General features: G+C 61.1%; 1 protein-coding gene across 8 annotated transcripts in view; it reads left to right on the forward strand.

Annotated features, from left to right (window-relative positions):
• ITPR1 (inositol 1,4,5-trisphosphate receptor type 1) overlaps window positions 1–21,145 on the forward strand; it is a 195,667-nt gene that overhangs the window by 17,768 nt on the left and 156,754 nt on the right. For all 8 annotated transcript variants that reach the window (XM_045856743.1, XM_045856740.1, XM_045856741.1 and 5 more), the window contains 2 exons: window positions 3,764–3,871; window positions 9,196–9,266. In XM_045856743.1, the coding sequence (XP_045712699.1) occupies window positions 3,780–3,871; window positions 9,196–9,266 (163 nt within the window). In that variant the 5' untranslated portion in view covers window positions 3,764–3,779. The remainder of the gene's footprint in view (window positions 1–3,763; window positions 3,872–9,195; window positions 9,267–21,145) is intronic.

Consider the following 21,145-nt stretch of genomic DNA (forward strand, 5'->3'; position numbering starts at 1 on the left):
ATCGCAGGTTCCACGGGGTCGCCCATTCGTCAGGGTGCTCAGCTGGTGTCCTGCACAGGAGAGCTTTTGCTGTGCAGAGTTCAGATTGTGAAGCCCTAGAACCTTCTGGAATTCCACGTCATGTCCTTAAAGAAATACTAAAAAAATTACTAGCGCTGAGCAGCGAGTCTGCCAGCCCCGTTCCAGCCCCTTTCTCTGCGCCGCTCCATCTGTTTGGCACAGCAGCGCCTGGAAGGGAGTTTTGTCCTCGTGTCGCAGGAGAGGAAGTGGAAGGGGAGAGCTTGGGGTGCCGGGGGGCCATGGGGGCCTCATGGTCATAGCTGTGCAAGAGAGGGGGCGGGGCCCGGGAGCTGGCCAGCCACAACCTGCTCAGGGCGTCAGCAGAGAGGCCTGGGTGCCGCGTTTGCGGCCCAGGGTCCTGCAGCTCCGGGGCAGGTTGGTCTGGGCTCTGCTTCTCTCTCTCTCGGGTGGTCCCTGCCCCCGCCCCTGCCCCCCCCCCTCCCCGCACCGGTCTGTGAGCTGCACAGGGGCTCTGGGGGCAGCTGGCCCCACCTCCGATTTAGTCAGGTTCTCCGCCTGCCTCTGCCCCCGCTGCAGGGGGCTTCCGGAGCTGCTCCGGGCCCTGCTCTGGGCCGCTGTCCCACTTCCTCTCTAGGTGTCTCTGCACCTTCCTGGCCTCTGCCCTTCCTCCCAGGACAGCCCTGATGACCCCTCAGGTCCCCCTCCCCCACTCCCCCTCTGCCTCCCACTCCTCCTCCTCTGCTCTGTCTCCCACTCCTCCCCTTTCTCTCTGTGCCCCCCCACACCCCCTTCACTACCAGTAGGTGGTGAGAGACCCCCTAAGTTTCCCAGCCAGACCCGGAAGCCTTCTCCCCGGTCCTTTGTGAGGGGACTTAGGTTAAGACCCCCGGGGAGCATCTGTGTCCCTTCCCTGCCCACCCCCACCCCCCACATGGTTTGTGTTGGGTTTGTAAGTGACCCCTGAGCCCTGCAGACTGCCCAGCTGAGGATCATCAGCTAGGGTGGATGGACTGGCTGGTCTGTTTTGGGAGGGGGTGGGGGACGTTAAAATCCGGCTAAAGGTTTCTCGCTCAGTTGTCTAAGCTTGTGGGTCAGGAAGAAGACACTTATATAATTCCTTCTGATGTATCAAAGTGCTGTGTGGCCACGGTAGAAAAATTAATACATACTGAAGTGTAGACCAATTAAGAAGTAGAGCTGTGGCCCTGGCGGGACAGCCCAGTTGGTCTGAGGGTCACCCTGACAGGCCAAGGTCTTGGGTGCGACCCCTGGGCAGGGTACGTTCTAGAGCTGACCAGTGAATGCATCAGTAAGTAGAACAACACGTCGATGTTTCTCTCTCTCTCTCAAGTCAATAAAGTAAAAAATACTAAAAGAAAAAAGTCAGCCCTCCATAGTCATCCCCCCCCCCGCCCCCAGAGAGGAAGAAGAGAAGGGTGGACGTTTTCCCCCACGGTCGGGGCTCCTCACGGATGCAGAGCCCTGGGGGAGGGCTGCGAGGCGGGCCGAGGTCGTGACCCTGGCCTTCCTGCTGGCTGATGCACACACCCTGGGCGTCTCACCCCCTCCGCGTCTGGGCTTCCCAGCAGTGACCCGGGAGGGAGGGGCGGCAGAGCCGGCCTGGCCTTGTGCCCTGGTCGAGAGGGTTCGGTGCGGGAGGACTCGCGGAGCCCTCCGCCCGCCGGTGTGCGCGGTCCTGCTGGAGGGGCGTGAGCCCTTCTCTTGAGGAACGGAACAGCGCAGACTCGGGCAGCTGGTGCCGCCACCCACACCGAGCGCTCCCGCTCTGTTCTCTGGGACGCTGCGTCCTGGCCCCCTCTCTGCATGTGGGGCCTCCCGGTCAGGTAACCGGGTGGAGAGGGGCTTCCCACAGCGGGGTCCCTCTGCTGTTGCCTGGCCCGGGCTCCACAGGGGCAGCAGGCTCCCTGGAGGGGCATGCCCAGGAGGAGAGAGGCGGGCACCCTGCACGAGGCCCTGCACCCGGGCACACAGCTGCCCTCCATGCTCAGCGACTCTGCGGGGCGCTTCTGCAAGGCCGGGGTGCGCAGATGGGGATTTCGTCGGCCTCCGGAAGCGCACCGAACTGCTTCCCGGCGTCAGTGCCAGAAGCACGCCAGCTCCTGGCCCGTTGGGGTCCGGCTTTTAAATGCTCGCACACAGGAAGCAGGACTGAGCCTTTGCGTCTTGAGTCTGTGCAGCTTTTCGGATGCTGCCGGAAGCCTTGGTCTGCCTTTGGGTATATAATGTCCAGTTTGGAGCAAGTGGCCTGATGGTCAGCGGACTTGAGTCTGGAGACCGGGACTGGGCAGTGGCCTTGTGCACATTGTGTGTGAGAGTGTGTGTGTGTGTCTGTCCCCACAGTCGCGCAGGGCTGGCTGTCAGTGCTGCCGCTCTGCACACAAGTGCGGGTGCAATGTAATGCCCTCTGTCCCTCTGGGAGGTGTTGGGGATGAATGAGTCGTCCCTCGCCGCCTCTCGGACTCGGGGAAACTGTGGTTCTTGAACAGTCGGTGTTCAGTCCCGGAGCTCCTGCTGAGGTGGGGGAGGTGCTGCCCGGGCCTTCGCTGCAGGGTCCCTCCGGGAAGACGGCTCGGCCCCCACGAGGACCCAGAAGGCACTGTCAGGAGAGAAGAGGACCTGGAGGGAAGACTTGGGAGGTGTGGCTCTGGGGGTCTGGATTTGCAGGAAAGGTCAGGGGAAGACTGGCACACCTGTGCGTCTACCCGGCAGGTGCCTGTGGGGGCGCTGGGGGGTCACCTGCAGCCCACACCAGCAAGCACACTGCCTTCCCACGCGAGGGACTCCTGACTCCAGGTCAGCTCAGCTTTCTACAGCTGGCTGCCACCCCTCGGTGCTGATGGCCCTGGCGAGGCCATCCCCGTGAGCCGGGGCCGTGTTTTCATTGTGTGTGTGTGTGTGTGTGTGTGTGTGGTGATTCTCGGGCTGTGTAGAGACGTCCTGGCGTTGATGAGCCGTTTGCAGGGCTGCCCCTAACTAAGCCTCGCGCACTCCCGACCGGGTCCCTGACGGACCTGCGTCTTACCCTCACCTGCGTCTGGGTGGGTTGGGACGAGGGGCTGAGCCCTTCCTCCCTGCACGGGGGTTTCTGGTGAAGGATGAGGAGGGAAGACGTGGCAGCAGCTCCTGCGCGAAGCGTGTCCTGTCCAGGTTTGGCGCTCCGAGGAGGCCGCGGAGCTTCCTGGTATTTGTTACGAGGTTTCCTCCTGTTGGGCTTCCTTTGCTGCTGCAGCACCTGGCCGGCCCCGGGCACCTCCGGGCCTGAGCTTCCTACCAGGTGCCTCCCCAGACTTCACGTTCCCCGAGGCCGCTGGCCCGCGTCAGCGTTTCCTGGGTCAGGCTTGCCAGCGTTGTCCTGGGTGCCAAGTTCATGGCCGAGTTCCCCGCTGTCTTTGTAGCCCCTGGTTCACCATCGAGGGCCCTCCCCACCTTGCAGGATCGCATTTCGGCGCTGCCGTGCTCGTCCGAAAACCAGCGCCGCTGTGCTTGGGGTGTCCTGACACTCGGTGATTTGTGGGGGAGAACGTGGCCGCCCATGTGCTCGCTCGCTTGGCCGGCGTAGGGGCCTGCCTGCCCATCACGCGCTCGTTTCCGTCTGACTGTGCGTCGGGCGCCTTGGAGCCTGCGCCGAGCCAAGCCAGCACCCCGTGGCTCCTTCCCCCTCCTCCCTGGAGCCCGTCTTGCGTTCTAACGGTGTCGCTTGTGTTGCTTTTTTTTTCTCTAGGCTTTTCGAGGCAGACATGTCTGACAAGATGTCCAGTTTCCTGCACATCGGAGACATTTGCTCTCTGTACGCGGAGGGGTCGACAAATGGATTTATTAGCACCTTGGGGTAAGAGCATGCGATTTCTTACGTGGCAGAACTTGCTGGGCCTTGTGATCGTCAGCCTAAAAACTGGGATCTCTCTCAGGAGAGAAGGCTACCGTTTTCACGTGGGCCGTTGCAATCGTGAATGCAAAGTCGCACGTTTGCTGAGAATGTATTACCATTTCCCCTCCTTCCTGTGGAAGGGGGACATGCTGAGTGTGCAGTCCACGGGGTGAAATTTGAGAGTCATGTTACAGACCCAGAGAAGGGCTTCTCAGCTTCGCAGAAGCTGTCCTGTCCGAGGGGCGCAGGAGCCAGGCCCGGGGCTGCCCCGAGGCAGCGCCTCCCCTGCTGCAGGTCGCCAGTGCACTCGGAAGTCACGGGTTGCGCAGTCCTGTAAATCAAAGTCTTGTCCTCTGGTGCTTTCTTCCATTTTTTTAAAGTCTATTTTATTTTGATTATGTTACTGTTACAGAACAACAAGGGGGTGGGTCTGGGACGATATACTATTACCCAAAAGGAGCCCCCCAGGTTCGTTATGTCCGCTACCTTATAGGAAAGACACCTCTCAATGCCAGAGATTCGTGAAAAGGAAAGGGAATGTTTATTTAATGCTGTACAGACTTAAAGTAGTGCCCTAATGTCTTCATCAAAATCCCAACGTCCCTTAAAACACCCACAAACACACATTCCTTCCTTCCTCCTGTGGCCCAGTCTGGGGTACTGTATCTCAGGAAAAGAAATACAAGTCCTTGGCTTAGGCAGCCCCCAGTTCTTCCCAGTAATCCATGCTCGGCTGGTAAGCCTCCCTCGGTTCCCGGCACCATCAGCTGTGTTGCCGGGATCTCTGCTAAAGCCGGGTGGTGGTTCTCTGCTAAAGCTGCAAGGTGATTCTCTCTCGCAGGGCTGTGGGAGTGCCCACTCTGCCAAAGCTGTGTGGTTCTCCTTCTCAATGGCTGCCGAGTCTGGGTTTAAATCCCCGCACCAATCTTCCTCTGCAGCCCCATTTCCGACTCCTCCCACAATTGGCTACACCTGCCAGCACTCTCATATCCTTCCAGCTTTACTGGGTTTCCATCGTGAGTCTGGGCAGGCGTGGCCCTATGTCATGGAGCCAGTCTTCTCCAAGCTCCCATGCAGGCGCTGTAACTTGGGGGACCTGCCCTCCAGTTATGTCTTGGTGGAGAATTTACTTCCATCCCCCTGGCTCAGAGCATGGCCACAGCTATTTAACATATCTATGTAACCAGATAAAGTTTACATAGATATGTTAAATGACCACACTGGAGGTTAGCTGCAAAGCTGTTGCTATGCAAAACAGCTCTCAATGGTCCTGCTCCAAGTGTCCCTTCCCCCAACCCACGCCTGGGGGGATGGTGAGGACACCCTAGTATTTCCTGAACACCTTGAGTTCTGGACCCCATTTCCAAATCCCTATTTGGGGTCCCCCCTCTTGGCTGCACCCTGTTACATTGCTACAATTGTCCCAGTTCCCCCTTTGCCCCCCTCTGGCTGGTACCCCCCTTCCGTCCAGCAGTCCCCCCCTTTAGTTCATGCCCGTGGGTCATACCTACAGGTTCTTTGGTTTCTCCATTTCCCATACTGTTCTTAACCTCCCTCTATTTTGTACCTATGAATTATGCTTTTTTAAAAGATTTTATTTATTTATTTTTAGAGAGAGGGGAAGGGAAGGAGAAAGAGGGAGAGAAACATCAATGTTTGGTTGCCTCTTGTGCGCCTACTACTGGGGACCTGGCCCACAACCCAGGCATGTGCCCTAGACTGGGAATCGAACCGGCGACCCTTGGTTCGCAGGCCGGCACTCAATCCCCTGCACTACCCAATTATGCTTTTTATTCTCTGAACCTTTTCCCTTGTTTTCCCCCTTCCCTCCCACTCCCTGCTGATAATCTCCATATCTGTGATTCAGTTCCTGTTCTGGTTGTTTGCTTAGTTTGTTTTTTGAGGTTCAGTTGATAGTTGTGAGTTTTTGTCATTTCAGTGTTCATCATTCTTCTTTTTCTTAGATAAGTGCCTCTAACATTTCATGTAATAAGGGCTTGGCGATGACGAACTCCTCTAACTTGACCTCATCTGGGAGGCACTTTCTCTGCCCTTCCATTCTAAATGAAAGCTTTACTGGATAGAGGGATCTGGGTCGTAGGTCCTTGCCTTTCATCACCTTGAATACTTCTTCCCACTCCCTTATAGACTGCCAGGTTTCTGTTGAGACACCTTTACCCAACTTCGAACAGGACAGACGTATTCCGCAGCGTCCTCATTCGTCGTGCCCCGCCCTCCTGTCGTCCAGTGGAGGGGAGGCGAAGGGACGCAGCCCCAGAGGCGGGCGAAGCAGAGGGCCGAGTCCGGAGGGGGCGGGGCGGGGCGGGGGGAGGGCTGTCTCTGTGCGGGGAGGTTCAGTGGGGTCCTGGGGTGGCCTCCTGGAGTCTGGCGAGAGCTGCCCTCAGTCAGACGGGGGAGGAGGGCCGGCAGTGTCCCCGGGATCCTCGTTCTTACCGCAGCCGGGCCCCGCGCCGCCCCGTGAAGCACAGCGGCTCGCTCTCCAGCCGGCCTGCTCTCTGCTCTCGGAGCAGGCGCGGCGGGTGTCTGCGGGCTCACGTCAGGCCTCAGGGAGCGCGTGTCCCCAGATGCAGCTCTGAGGGACCCCACTGCTCAAAAACTTCATTTCCCAAAGTCGTTTGATGAACTGTTTTCTGTGGCTGTTGGCAGAGAGGCCTGTCTGTCACTCGGGCCTCTGTGATGGTCCGTTTCTTCTTTCCGGCCCAGTCCTTCCTTGGTTCCTCGTGGTGGAGTCTTACGCCCTCCTTACGGTTCCGCACGTACAGCGACGAGACCGGCCGGCAGTGGCAAGCCCTCCTGGGGCGCTCACGGCGCTGTGCCCGCACCTCCGCCCCCACGTCAGCCCTTCCATCCCCGGGCGCGCTGACAGCGAGCGCTGTCTCTGTCGCCGCTGGTGGGGGCAAGACCTCTGAGTGGCCGAGAGGTGCAGGCCTCCTGCCCGGGGTGTCCCCTCTGCGAAGACTCGGCCTCCGAGACCGCACCCCCCCCCCCCCGGGGCCCTGGGCGGGGCTGGCCTCCCCTGCCCGGCTCTCCCGGCCGCCCTGCTCGCTGCCCACATCTCTGACCAGGATGCCCTGTCCACCCTCAGACCCCTCTTGCCCCCGTGGCCCCGATTTCTTCGGTGCCACCACCTTCCTGCCAGTCCCCCGGGCTCACTAACGGGGCGTTGCCCGGCCCCCCACCCGCCCTGAAATCTTGGGGCCTCCCCTCCCCCCGCCTCTTCTTCCACAGCATCTGCTCTTAGAATCCCGAGGTAGAGCGTGTTCTTGGAGTGGGAGAGTTCTGCTCACACGTTACCGTCGCACGGGAGAGGCGGGCCCTCCCGTCCTTCTGTGGAGAGGGCGGGCTGCTTCTGAATTTGGGGCTCGCCTCCCTCTTTCAGAGGACGGTTTGTTTCCCTTGGGCCCCTGCCCATCAAGTTGGAGGATTATCAGTATAGAAATGGACTTGGAAAACTAAGTTGGGCCTTTTTTTCCCTTTTGATATTCTCGATCTCCGTGGAGCACCCGTGGTGGATGACAGTGAGGGGCCACCCCTTCTGTGGAGCTCGGTGGCCACGCTCCAGCCCGGCCCCGTTTCTGGAGGTGGCGGTCACCGCCCTCCGAGCCGCAGGACCGAGCACGTGCACTTGGGCAAAGGAGATGGACAGGCTGCCGAGTCCCCTGCGACCCTCCTTAGAAGTGTCTGCCCCTCGGGTTGCGTCCCAGACAGAAGACAGCCGCCGTGGGCCTGGGCGCTGAGCGCCCGGGGTCACGCTAGTTCAGACTCGGAGTCTGGGAGCCTCTCCCTCCCTGAGGAACCTGGGGACCAGGAGAGTGGGGTGCACTCACCCTGTCTTGCTGCTGGGAGGTGGTGGGGTGCCACCGACCAGTCCCTTGCCCTGCAGCCCCAGCGGGGCCTTGCGCCTGCCTCCCGCCCCTTGTTTGAGAGCTCCGTGTGGCCGGTGACTAGTCCAGTCCCGAGTCACCCGTCACAGGGTGTGTCAGGTCTGGTGGCCCTGCTGTGTGGACATTCACAGGGACTCAGAGTGGCATTTTGTGTGTCACATGGTGCTCTTGCTGTGTGCATAGAAGCTCAGGCTGGGGGCCGCACTGCCTGGGTGCAGAGGCGGCTGTGTCTTGGTGCCAGAGGACACAAACCGCTGCTAGGCTGCTCCGGACCCTTGGGTTCCCCTGCCCGTTGGTGCTGAGCCCCAGCTTGTGTGGGAAGCGGGGTTTGCCCGGGGCATCTTTGGGGCCACAGTGCAGGAGCTCGCCGCCCTCGTGGGCTTCGGCCCAGGGAGGCTGAGAGGACAGGGTGGAGGGCAGAGAGAGGCCGGGGCGGGGGGCGGGTCTTGTGGAGAGGACAGGGCCCTGGAAAGCAGGCAGGGCTTCAGGAGGCGGGAGGGAGTTTTGGAGGAGGCAGCCGTCGGAGCAGAGGCCAAGGCCCACGGGCACCCTGCTCTGGGGCACAGGCAGCGCCGACTGGCGGAGGAAACCCCGGACACCACAGTGGCGCTCGGCTGGGAGCCGCTGTGGTCTCTGAAAGGGGGGCCGGGGCCAGCGTGCCTGCGCAGGGACTTGGACACGTCCTTGATGCTCCTCCCAGCCTCGTGCTTTTTACCTGTACAGCACAGATTCTTGAGTTGGCTCTTCTGGAAGGGTTCGTGAGTGAGAGGGCCGGTCAGGACCTCATGCCCCAGGTCCGCCCTCCCCGCACTGGCGGTTCCCTCACCCAGAAGTGCCCTGTCTTCCTCTTCCCACGTCTCAAAGTCCCGTGGCTCCTGGAGCACTGGGAGCTTCTCCCCCCTGCCCCTGCTGCTCCGTTGGCCTAGGGTGCAGGGAGTTCCTAAGTGTCATCTCTCCCTCCTCTCGCAGCCCGAATCTATGTTCTCCTGGTCCGTGTGCTTTTATGGTCCTCGAGCTGCCTCAGGGTGGGGCCTGGCCCTTGCTGCCCTCCTATCCCGGGCCCAGCCCGCCTGCACAGAGTGGGCCCCCCGCAGCCTCTGGTCGCTGCGCCCCCCACCCTGGGCGTGGTGGCTGCGGGCTCAGAGCTGTCCTGGAGGTGGTTAGGAGAAGGGAACCCAGAGGGCAGCAGGGAACCCTGGGCGTCCGGGTGAGGTCCGCACACCTGAGGAGGGAATGCTGCAGTGGGACCACCTCTCCCCGCCCCCTGCAGCGGGGGTGGTCTGAGCTGGGCCCAGGAACAGCCTGGCTGGCTGCTTGATTTCTGCATGGTGTCTAGAGTTTTATCTTCTTGAACTTGACTTGTCTTTGTCTGATTTGCAGGCTGGTCGATGACCGCTGTGTTGTGCAGCCAGAGACCGGGGACCTCAACAATCCCCCCAAGAAGTTCCGAGGTGAGTGGGCGGCCGTCTGAGTGGGCAGCTTGCCTCACTGGGAAAGTCAAGGAGAAGTGTGTTGCCGAGTGTGGGTTTTTTGTTTTGTTTATTGGTATATATTTTTTTAAAGTATGATTTCAGTTCCGAGCTTGATGACCTCTTGAAAATGCCCAGGCGAGGTCAGGGTCAGGATTGGGATAGCTTTTATGAGGGCTCTGCTGGTCTGTTGCGTTGCCCTGGGTTCCCGGCCGACTCGCTTCATTTCTGCAGCGCTCCTGCCCTGCCGCGGGCTCCCATGCTCAGAGGTCCCTCACCTGCCGCGGGAAGTTCCCTCAGGACAGGTGGGACAGCCTTCCGCCAGCGCTGGCTTCCTTTTAGGCCTCTTGCCCTTGGTGTCTTCCTCGGAAGCGGCTTAGTTTATTCTGGGAGGTGTTTCACAGGTAGTCGGAGTCTTAAGATGATAGAAAACGTTTCTTCTTCCCTGTCGTGGTGGTTAGGGAGTCTCCACTTGAGCTGCGGAGTCCTGACCCCGGAGAGATTTTGAGCAGGTGCTTGCCTGCTGCTGACCAGTCTGTGACTGGGGGCGTGGGGGGGGGGCGGGGGACCCAAGCACCAGCATTTTCAAGGCTCCCCAGGTGACTCAAAAGCCAGGGTTGAGGTAAGCGACTTGCTCAGGTGTTTGACTCAGGGCTGGGCCCCCAAGGGCTCAAACCTTGTCATTTGCAAATTATATCATTTGAGTTAGAAGTCCTTATTGTTAGGCAACTTAGAAACTGATGTTTTGGATAAAAGCTAAAGAAATTCTAATAAACTAGGAAGCAGACGTTCAAGTGGACAGAGGCCACCTGGTAGAGTTGGTGCAGAGCTGAGGCCATCAGAAAGGTTTTGGGGGCGGGGCTGGTTAGGAAAACGGAATTGTTGGCCAGCCCTGTGGGTGGGGGGGGGTGGGGGAGATGAGCTCCTCTGTCCTCCCAAGCACAGGTCTTGGGAGCTGGGGGAGGAGCCTGGCAAAGAAATGATTGCTCTGTGCAAGGTTGGGCGGTTAAATGGGCCCACCACCAGCAAAGCTGGGCGGTGGGCTTTGCTGGCCCTGGGGGCCGAGTGCCTGGTCTCAGGTGTGTGTCTGCTGGCTGATTCGAGGAGACTGTTCCAAGACGAAAGCAAGCCCAATGGAGGGCGTTTGGGAAGAACCGAGCTCCGTGTACGGCCTGGCCAGGTCTGCAGGTGGTCAGGTGGCTGCCTTGGCGTGTTGAGTGGCTTTCTCTGTAAAGTGACAATAGCGCCTCCTTAGGCTATGAGGTGCTTAGAACTGGTGGGACAATCCTGGTTTGGACTCGGCTTTGCTCCAGGTGCTGTGACTGTCGGGCAGGGCGGCCACACCAGCGAGGGGCCCGCAAGCCCCACCCACTCCCACCCACGCCCTGCTGCCTGGGTGCCCGGGCAGCGAGGAGGATGCAGCCCTTTAGTTATGGTGTGGCGTGCTTGAAACCTTTTTTTTTCCCCCGGAAGATGAAGAGGAAGATCTCTTTGGGAAGGGATTAGTCCTTTTCCAAACAAGTGCATTCTGAAGTCGTTTCCATGTTCAGCGGCGGGGCCAGGGTGGCCGGGCTGCGGGGAGGCACTTCCGGCCACGTGCTCGCCCTGCGGGAGGTACTTCCGGTCGCGTGCTCGCCCTGCGGGGAGGCCACCACGACCAACGCGGAAGCAGCCGGTGGGTGATGGCGTCATTGTCTGAGTGACGGGTGGAGCCGCGTGCTCGCGTTCGGGTTTGCCGTAGCTTCCGGGGCGCTCGTGCGGAGTTACCTCCGACATGGGGGAGTCAATCGTCGTCACCTGTTCTTCAGCAACTGGCAACCAAAGGCCTGTGTGCACAGTCCCCCCGGGGCCTCCGGCTCCAGCGGGCTCTGTCAGGTGGGAGGTGATAATAGCTCTGCTTCGTGCAGTTACTGTGAAGAGTAAACGTGTTTGTAACTTGGCGCCGAGGGAGCCTGGTCCCCGGTTAAGGGCTAAGTGTGCCTTGTACTTCGTCAAGTGCAAAGTCCAGCTGTGGACTCGTCACTTCCGGTCTCCGCGCGGAACGGGCCCAGTTACCACTTCCGGTGCGCGCTCTTCCCAGCTTTAATTTGGTCCCTGTTTATGCGAGGAGGAAAGCCGCCTGGGAGGACTGAAGCCCGGGGCCCTTCTGACTCCGTGTGTGTTCAGGACAGGCCGTGGGACACGCAGCGAGTCCCCGGGACGCGGTGTGGGCTCTGTGTATGGTGCGGGCGAGGGTCTGGTCGGGGGCTCCGGAGTGAGTTGTTGGCGGCAGTCTCCTGGTTCCGCAGCACGTGTCCGGCTTCCCAGGATGACAGCCTGGAGCCACGGTCTCCGGATGACACTGCTGTGGCAGGCCACTCCTGCATCAAAGGCAGGCCCTGAGTGGGAGGCTCGGGGCTTTTGTGTTTGCTGGGCCCGCTTTCTCCAGCCCCAGCGCGCTTGTCCAGGGCCGCCCACCTGTGTGGGAGCTCAGGGACTTAGGGATGACTTGTCTGATGGGGGAAAGGGTCTGCATCCCAGGTGAGATCCTTGTGGATTGGCCTTGAACCCCCCAGCAGCCCTGCAGGGGCCGCAGGAAGAACAGCACTTCTTGTGATCAAGCGATAAGTATTGGAGTGCCAGCAACCTGCTTCTCTGGCCACCATCCTGCCTGCAAGCGAGGTGGAGCTCGGGCAGGGTGCTCGGGGCTGCCACCCGCTGCTCTGGGGTCGTGGGGGAGGGGGGTCATTTCATCTCCCCAGGACTCAGTGTCCCCATGTGACCATTGGGGTTCAGGTGACATGACTTCAGGACCCCTTCCAGCGGGAAACTTCGGGATCGGTGCTGGAAACGTTTCTCCAGAAAGTCTAGGCGGTTGGGAGCCTTGTGCCTCCAGGAGCAGCCTGTGTTTCTTTGGGATTCCCGGTCGTCGTCCTCAGGATAAGACAGATGGGTGGGAACAGCCGGGCCTCCTTCTGTGGCCAAATGGGGACACAGCCAGGATACCGGGTCGCAAAGGTCGTGTGGACTGGGGTGGCCGTGCCCGGCCCCCTGGCTCGGCTGTCTCCAACCCCCCTCCTTCGCCGCACGTCGTCCTCATTGTTGCTAAGCAATATTAGTTCTATTTTTTTTTTTTTTAGGCAAAGCATGCAAGGAATGAACTCATATCTCATTTAGTTTTAAATACCCACACGCAAAGGGGAGGGCCCAACGTAAATCTTGTTTGTCCTTTGATTCTAAGTTGCAATGGGCCCTGCGTGGGGAGGGCTGGGGCTTAGTTTCCGCCTGTCCTGGGAAACAGGTCAGGTGAGAGAGTCTGTCTGGGTAGGTGCCTGTCAAGCACCTGCCTCCGGGTGCTGAAGGTTTTGTGTGTCGCTCAGCTGCTTTGGGGGAAAGTCTCTTGCAGCTTGGACTGTATTCACAAAATCAATTCAAAGTTAATGAAAAGATTAGTAGGTTCTTAAAATAATCCTCGTTTCAGATTTACCAGTTTATCGCAATCTTGCACCAACGCGCTCCACTTGAAGGGAAGGACAACACTGTAATTTCCGTCAGTCCCCGGAGTGGCGCAGAATGCTGGAGGCGGGCCGTGCAGCCGGGGGCGGAGCCTGCCGCCTGAAGACGCGGAGGCCCACGCGCTCTGCGTGCCCCTTGGTCTCTGCCCACGTGCTCAGAGCTTGGAGATGCGTGTCTGCGGACGCTGGGCACCTGTGCAGGGGCCCGGGGGCTAATGCTCTTGGCCGTGTGGGTCGGCTTCCTGTTTAAATTCCGGTGTCGCCCGTGGGATGGAGACCCCAGGCCCGGTTTTTTGTCTTGTTCCTGGAGCAGCTCGCTTGCTAACGCAGAGCATGTTTCAGCTCTTCGTGCGTGAAGTGCTTTGGGCGCCACACACGTGTGCACACTGTCATCTCACTGAATCTCCAGTGGCCCGCGCGGCTCCCTCCCGGGAGGGCAACATCACATCGATGGGGGCATGGAGCAAGGGAACTGGGGTCGCGTTGTCACGCAGTGTAGCCGGGCGCTCCCAGCAGCGGGAGGCAAAGGCTTGGCTAGTCCCGCCTTCGGAGCTCTGATGGTGGGAGGGGGTGCCCACTGCAGCTTCTGGTGACTCGTTCCCTTCCTTTCTTGACTGACGAGGAAATTAGACAGGTACAGGCGGTCTCCTGGGGTCAGAGGACAATTCTGTGTTAAAATTGGGGCTGGGACACACCCCAGTCCCCTCCCCCCCCCACACACACTGTCTCTTAGGCTGCTGTGTTTGGGCCGCAGATTGAAATCGCTAATTTTGTCCCGTCACCCTGTGTTCTATAATCATAACCTGTGTTCTATAAACGCGTACAACAGTGACTACCTTGTATGGCGCTTACCTACATTAATTTAATCTACCTTATTTGTATCATTCTCTTCACATGTGTTAATTTTTTAACCCCCCCCATAACGATGCCCACAGGCAGCTGCAGTGTTAGAAAAGCGCACCCCCCTTTCACAAGTGGGGGAACTGCCACTCCAGGTGTGGGGTGCTGCCCAGGTCCAAGGTTCCAGCCTGGATTTCATTCCCGATGGTCTGACACTGGGGACCTGTCTGCTCATACCTAGCCCTAAACTGCCGGTAGGAGGGGCTGGCCCGAGAGTATTCCTGTACTAAGGAATGCACTGGATTTCTTAAACCAGTTTTCTCTTCCACTGCCCCAGTGTGTCATTCTGAGGGACGCTGCCCCCGGAGCAAATATCTGTAACACCCCAGAGATACACGCTCACTGCCCACGTAGCAACGTCGAGGAGAGTCTTGATCACGGCCGCCTGCTATTTTTATCTTCCCAGCGCGGTTTCGGAGCATCGGGAAGGACCAGATCTTGGCCTGCAACCTGGCCAAGCGCCAGCGTAGTGCCGCCTCCCCCCGTAAAATCTGGTCCAGAGGAGTCGGGGTGGTGGTGTTTTTTTTTAAGACGGTTTCACTGTTGCCAGTTCCAGCAGTGGTTTCTTCTGGTGACGGTTCAGGTCAGCTGATGGCTGATCCCTTTACATAGGTGGTGCCTTGTGCTGTCCCGGGACCTCTCTCCTAACTGCCCGTGTCGGGTGCTTTTGGACCGGTTTCTTGCAGTTGACCCGCCTTCTCCCTGGAGCGGGTATGGGCCCCGCCCCCCTCAGGCATCTCCCCCAGGACTCCAGCATTTGCTCTTTTTCCCTCTTATGCCTGTAGATTTGAGATTCTTTGGCTTCGTTCAAAACATGTTCATGAAAAACAGTTACCTGTCTTGATTGGGCTTCTGGTATGGTCACGGCCTACTCCTGACCCTGATCTCTCACTGACCTCTGCGCTGGGGATGGCACTGCCCCTTCCAGCCCGGCGTCCTGACCCTGCAGAGGGCCGGTACCCAGGCTGGGCCCGGATTGGAGCCCCGACCGGAGGGCCGCACCCGGCTGCACCTGGCCGCACTCGGCTGCACCCGGCTGCACTCAGCCGCTCCGGGAATGAACGGGGTGCTGCGCTGGGAGCACCTGGAGCCCGGGCCACCTTTCCACGGTCCAGAGGCACGCTGCCCGGTGGGAGCACGGCTGAGGGGGGATGGGACTAGCAATGGTGGCGCTCGTGCCGAGTGAGAAGTCCTTGGGAGAGCTTTGCACGCTTCAGACGTGTGCGAGCAGCAGCATGTGTCTCCTAGGCCGAGGCAGCGACCTCCTCGCCGGCGTCTGCCGTATCCCTGTTGCCAGCCCTCCCTTTGCCGAGGCTCCAGGAACGGCCTAGATCTGAAGATGTCGGGGGCTGCTCGGAGCCCCTGCAGTCCCCCAGCTGTGTGCAGGATGAAGGACACTCTCCCAGGGTCCTCGGGGCCCTGCCCGGTCACCCTGCCTGCCTGCCAGCCACGTTGCTGTCCCACCGGCTCTGGGCTCCAGCCAGACCCACGCATTGCCTCCTGGCAGCCAGCGGCCTAGACTTGCGCCCTGGGCCTTGCGTGTCCCTTTTCTTCCCCAAAATGACCTGACTCCGTCGTTCCCCTGGGGCTCCGTCTTTCTAAGACTTGCACTCACCCGCCAGGCCTCTGACACCCGCCCCGGGGTCTCCATGCTGACCCTGGGGTGCAGGCACAGACCCCGAGGCCAGACCGACGTGTTTGACCCCCAGCTCTGCCTCTTGCTGCCCTGTCCCCCGGGATATGTCCCGTTACCTTCTAGTGCCTCCGTCTCCTCATCTCGAAGATGGGGAGCGTATGCGGGGTGCCTCACCGTGAGTGTGTGTGTGGGGTTCGGAGGGGCCGGTCCGTGCTAGGCACTCGAAGAGCACCTGGCCCGAGTTAAGTGCTGTAGCACTGCTGGCTAATCTCGCAGGTGTATGGCTCTGCTCCGACCCCGCCCCCCAACTGCGGGGTCAGAGATGTGCGCGTCTCCCGGGGGAGGCCGAGCTGTCGGCAGGGAGAAGGAAGTGCCTGTGGCGCGGCGGAGCCCTGCGGGTTCTGGGCACGTGCGGGGGCGGGGCGCTCGGTGTGGGGCGGAGAGCCCGCACCGCGGACCAGCTGCCACGCCAGGCTCTGACCTGTGTCCTCTCCGCCCCGCCCCCCCGCTCTCAGGCTGTCTGTGACCCTTGTATAATGCACATCCTTATTTTTCCCGCAAAAATTTGGGCAACAACGTGTGCATCACACACGACAAAATACGGCCGGCCCCTCAGTGAGATTTCAGTTCCTTTTCCGTCTGGTGAGTTCCGACTCGAGTGCTTCTGAGGTGTCGGTACGTGTCGCGCTCTCACATCACACGGGCCCGACAGTGTTATCAGGCAGGGCGCTGCGTCCGTGCGCTCGCTGGGCCTGGCTTCTGCCGCAGATTTCTGGGGCTGAGGTCCCCTCCCTGTATCACCCCCAGAAACACGGCACTTCAGGTGCAGGCGGGAAATAATAGAGGCGTCCGGTCAGGGTCAGCCCTCCAGCGGTGGCACCTCTCTCTCACTCGGCCTCGGCCTCGGCCTTGTGGACAAAGAAGACCAGGGTTTTGTTGCCATAGTTTCAGTGAAAAACTTGACCTTAGCTACAATAACATCCAGTTAGCAAGAACTAGCTAATCGGTTCTCTAAAATTAGAGTCCTCCAGTGCACCGACCAGCAGGAAGGGGGTAGGTCATTAAGTATCGCACAAGAACACAAAAGCCCCTGGGAGCGCGGTCCTCGGGCAGAGTCAGGGAGGGAGGAGCCCTGGGGGGTCCCGCACCCGCCTCTCGTGAGCCGGGAGAGCTGCCCCCCTCCCGTTGGTGTCCGCATCGGCGCTGTTTTCTGGCACCGGGAATGAGTGTGGGGGCTGAGAGCGAGCGAGCAGGACAGGACAGGACGGGGCAGCGGCCCTGTCTCCTGGTGTCCCCTACAGGGCACGGGCCCTCCGGGCCGGACACATAGATGATGCCAGGCCGTGTGCCCTCTGATGGGGACGCTGTCGGTGGTCTCGTCGTCTGCTGGGTGGGAGGGCAGGGCAGGCGCGTGAGAAGTGTCTCCTGTCTGAAGTCGGGGCGTTTTCGAGCAGCTGGGCTGCAACGCTCGTCCCTCCGAAGTCCTGAACGTGTGATTGGGGGGCTGGCGCCGCCTCGTTGGTCCCTCATCCTGACCTCAGAGCCCCGCCGGGTCCTCCCTCCCGCACCCGCGTGAGTCGGTTGCCGGGCGCCCAGGGGACCCCAGGCCCCGTCCGTCCGTAGGTCACGTCCCTTTCCCACCGAGAACCTCTGCAGTCCCGTCGCGTCTTCGTGGCGATGGCCGTGGCGCCGTTTCTGGGGCGACGGGGCAGGCTCCAGGGCGTGCAGGCGAGTCCCCGAGGGGACACCCCGTCTGCCTCACAGGCGCCGCACCTGCCGTGGGTGCAGCGGAGGCGCGGCGGGGCGGCTCCTCACCACCCGGGCTGACTGCCCATCGTCCGCGCGGCCCGGGGTCCCGGCGCCTCCACGCCGGTTATGTTGTGATAAATCTTCTCTCCCAGTTTCACTTCAGTGATCTCAGCTTTTTTCTCCTTCCCCTTTAAACAGTTCTTGAGTCCAGTTCGAGATGTGGGCTCCACTCAAGGGAATGTAGACTTTTCCGTGTGACTCTTTCCCCGCCATCGTGCACGTTTCTGTGTTTCTGTTCCGGCACTGCCACGCAAAGTCGGTCTCGGTGAGACTCCTGGGGACGTGGCCCCGGAGGTCCCCGAGCTGCGCCAGCCCCCCACTGTTCACGGGCCCACGCGCCCGCGCGGAGGGAAGCAGCCCCACCCCTGACCCCTGAGGGGCCCAGGTCTCCTGACGGGAGGCGGGTGGCGTGGAACCCCACCAGACGCGTCCTTCCCCACGGGCACGGCGCCATCTCTTCTTCAGGCCGCCGTGCCCAAACCATTGGGATCCGTCTTACTGGTCGCCTGAGGGAGACGCAGTGGGGGAGCTGCTGGAAAAGCAGCAGCGGAAACTTCAGAGGTGGTCTGAGTGACCGGCTTCGGTCACTCGGTGTGTCTTAGGACACGTCTCAGGCCCCTGCATCAGGGTGGAGGTCGGCCGTGTCAGGCTGGGGGTGACTGGGTGCGCTCGTCGGGACTGGCCTCCGGGGACAGCCTGCGTGACGTGGCTCCCACAGCAGGGGGTTCATGGGCCGGACAGCTGAGCATCCCGAAGGGCCGCCGCGGCGGGGCCGAGCCCTGGGGACCCTCAGTGGCCACGTGTCCCCCCCCCCCCCGCCCCCTCGCCGGCAGCTGTGTGTTCTCGTCCTGCTCCTTGGGGTCAGGTTCACCGGACCCTTGCGGTGGGCCGTGCGGCGTGGCCCGCCGCTCCGCCCCTGGGAGAGGGGGGAGGCACTCGCACGCTCGTCCGCCCCTTCAGTGCTTGGCGGCCCGGTGCGGAAACCGGTCTGGCCGCTTGCGTTCCTTGTGGCGGGATGCACGACTGACGGTGGGCCTTTCCCACGTCTTTCCTTTGGGGTCAGTTTCGTAAGGTGCGTTTTTCTAGAAGTTGACCTGTGCTGTCTGAGTTTCCGAACCTAATGTCCTCTCACTCTCTCGTCAGCCCCCGGAGTGTCTGGTTTGGCCCCTGCGGTCGGCGTAAGGATGCCCCCCTCAAACTCCCCCCTGGTGATGCCCACTGTGTAATCCCCGACCCGTGCTGCCTCCCTGGGTCAAAGGGACCCCACAGCTGTGACTGCATTAAGGCCCTCGGGGAGGGAGGGTGGCCTCGGATCCCCAGGTGCGCCCGAGGGGGCACTCACAGGAGGCTGGAGTTCTCAGGAAGTGGCGGGGTGGGGCCCCAGGAGCTCGGGGAGCCGGCAAGGGCAGGGGCGGGGAGCCGGCAAGGGCATGGACGGGCCGTCCCTTGCGCCTCCCCCGGGCCCTGGCATCGGAAGGAATGCAGCCCTGCCTGACGTTAAGAGACGAGATCCGTGTTGCTTTTCAGCCAGTACATTTGTCACAGTGTCTGCAGGACTACCATAGTAACATTCATAATGTTATTTATTTGTGCATTAAATAAGTAATAATGTGTTTATGGGACGCACGTCTGTCTGTGATATCAGTCTTCAGAGGAACCATGAAGTTTGGCTTTGTTGGTTCTCTTGTAGGTTGGTTTCCAAGTTCATTGACTTCTGCCCGTGTTGTTCTGCCTTGGGCCTGCCCTGCCGCACCCCTCTTCGGAGCCGGGGGGCTGAGGGTGGGCCCCCCCCCAGTTGGGAGGCGAGCGTGTGCAGCTGTCAGCTCCCCCTGCACGGTGCCCCGCTGGGTCCCGCGTGCTCTGACACTGAGTGTCTCTCCCTCCCCACCGAGTCCGCGATGCGTTCTCGCATCTGCGGTCGTTTCGAGTGCCTGCGAGGTGCCTGGACGCGTCCCGCTTCCAGTTGCAGGAGGAAGTTCCAGTTCTCTCTCTTCAGAGAATGTTTTACGGCTGAGTCTGATGTCGGCCAGATAACGTGACCTGCGTCATAGCGGTCCTTGCAAACCGGAAAGTCTTGTTTTGTGGCTTGTAGCGCTCGATCGGTTTTCACGCTTGACCTTCTGGGTTTGGGGGAAGGTGCGTCTCCAGGCTGGTGCAGCGTCCTCTGTGAGCTCGTGGGGTCGGGCCTGATCGGGGGGTGGGGGCGGGGAGTCTGGCAGACTTGCCAGTTGTTGAAAGACATGGTCTGGGGCCGGGACGCTGTCCCGTGTCCCGGCGGTGACGGTGATAATGTGGCACGTGTGTGTGTGTTCCACAGGACTGTGCACCCCGGAAAAGCTCTTACTGAATCGAAAACTTCTTTAAGGTTAAAAATTGTCAACTGTGACGGTGGGTGTGCGATTTTGTCTTGTAATTTTTAGCTTGCATTTTCTTTCTTTCTCTTTCCTTCCGGGGGGTTGCTTCTTCAAAGCCATCCCCTCGCAAAGGCCGTGCGCCTGTCTGGGGTGCGGGAGGGTGGTCCCACGGCAGAGGGGAGGGCGGTGCGTACAGTCGGTGACGTGCGCCGGCAGCGAGAGATGGGCCGTTCCTCCCTGCGTCGTGGCACGCTTGTGCCGTCGTGAGCCGAGACAGGCCCTCCCGGACTGGGCGGCCCGTGAGGAGGTGCGGGCAGGCGGGGTGGGACGGGGGGCAAACATGCCGCGTCCGAGGCCCCAGCATGCAGCCCGGGGTCGGGGGGCCCGTGCGGCCCTGCCCCTCCCTGCGTTGTCCTGAGCTGAGCGGCAGTGTGACCTCGGGCAGTGCGCCGGACGCGTCGCGTCGGGGGCGCCTCCTCTCCTGCTGCGGGGCGTCCGCCCCACGCGAGGCCCGGGGAGGGGGGGGGCACAGCCTGTGTCGCAGTCGCGCGCCTGTCTCTCGCGCCCCTCGGGTCCCCTGCGAGTCTCTGGTGACGTTGGGTCTGTTTCACGGAAGATGACGTCTGTCGCCTCTCAGTTGTCAGAAACGTGACGAGCCCTCAGATTTGTCTCCCCCGCTCACTCGCGTGAATGAGCACCACGTAGGCATCACCGTAAACCATGGGCTGGGCAGTTGTCACGGGGTCTAAACAAGCGACGGGACCTGTCACTTGTGTTACTGCTTCTGGATTCCCCGCCTCTTTGCCCACAGAGGACACGGGCCTGTGTCTCTTCGCGGCACCTCGGCCCAGTCCGGCGTCAAAGGGCCTTTGGGCGCCGGGGACAGGGTGGCGTGGCTGTGATGGCAGGACTCTGATGTGGGCTCAGATACCAGCTGTGCTGCTCACCGCATACGCATGTCTCTGAGGCTCGGCCGCGGGGGCTGCAGGGCAGGACCCCCCCCCCGAGAACCACCTGTGGCGTGGGCCCTGGCCCGCCGGCCCACATCCCCGGGGCGCAGCCCCGAGTGCACCGGAGGGGGCAGGAGTCCAGCCCGCTTCTATGCAGGAGGGCCTTGGGTATCGTTTAGAATCTGAATTTTAGGTTATTCTCTCTTCTTAAATGCACATTTTCTCCTGGGCCCCCACCACAGGCCCGGCTCGGGCGGGCACCTGCCCCTGGCAGAGCCGCCTGCTTCCTCGTTTCCCACGTCGGACCTGTAGCCGGGCCCTCGCTGAGTGAGCGCCAGCGCTGGCCGGGCCGGCGGAGGGCCGCCGAGGCAGCACCGGCCCAGGAGGCATTCGGAAGCATCCTTTTTCGTTCCTTCCAAACAGTGTCTGTCCCTGCAGCCGCCCAGGTCTGCCTCTGGCCGTGGACGAAGTGGAGGGGGCCGCAGCCAGACCGTGGAGGGGAAGAGCTCGCCAAGATGAAACTGCGGTGAACTGAAGCCAGCGTCTCTGCGTCACTGAACGGGGTTACTTGACCGAGGGTTCTGTCTCGGTCGGTCGGGCCCGGCTGCGGCGGTCCACGCGCACCCGGCTGCTGGCTGACGCCCAGCGAGGCTGGGTCCATGGAGGCGGGGGGCCAGTCTCCTCTCCCGTGGCCCTTGCTGGCCACATGGCCTGATAG

This window comes from Phyllostomus hastatus, unplaced genomic scaffold (assembly GCF_019186645.2).
Source record: "Phyllostomus hastatus isolate PE091 unplaced genomic scaffold, TTU_PhHast_1.1 phas_scaffold_129, whole genome shotgun sequence".
NCBI classification, from domain to species: domain Eukaryota; kingdom Metazoa; phylum Chordata; class Mammalia; order Chiroptera; family Phyllostomidae; genus Phyllostomus; species Phyllostomus hastatus.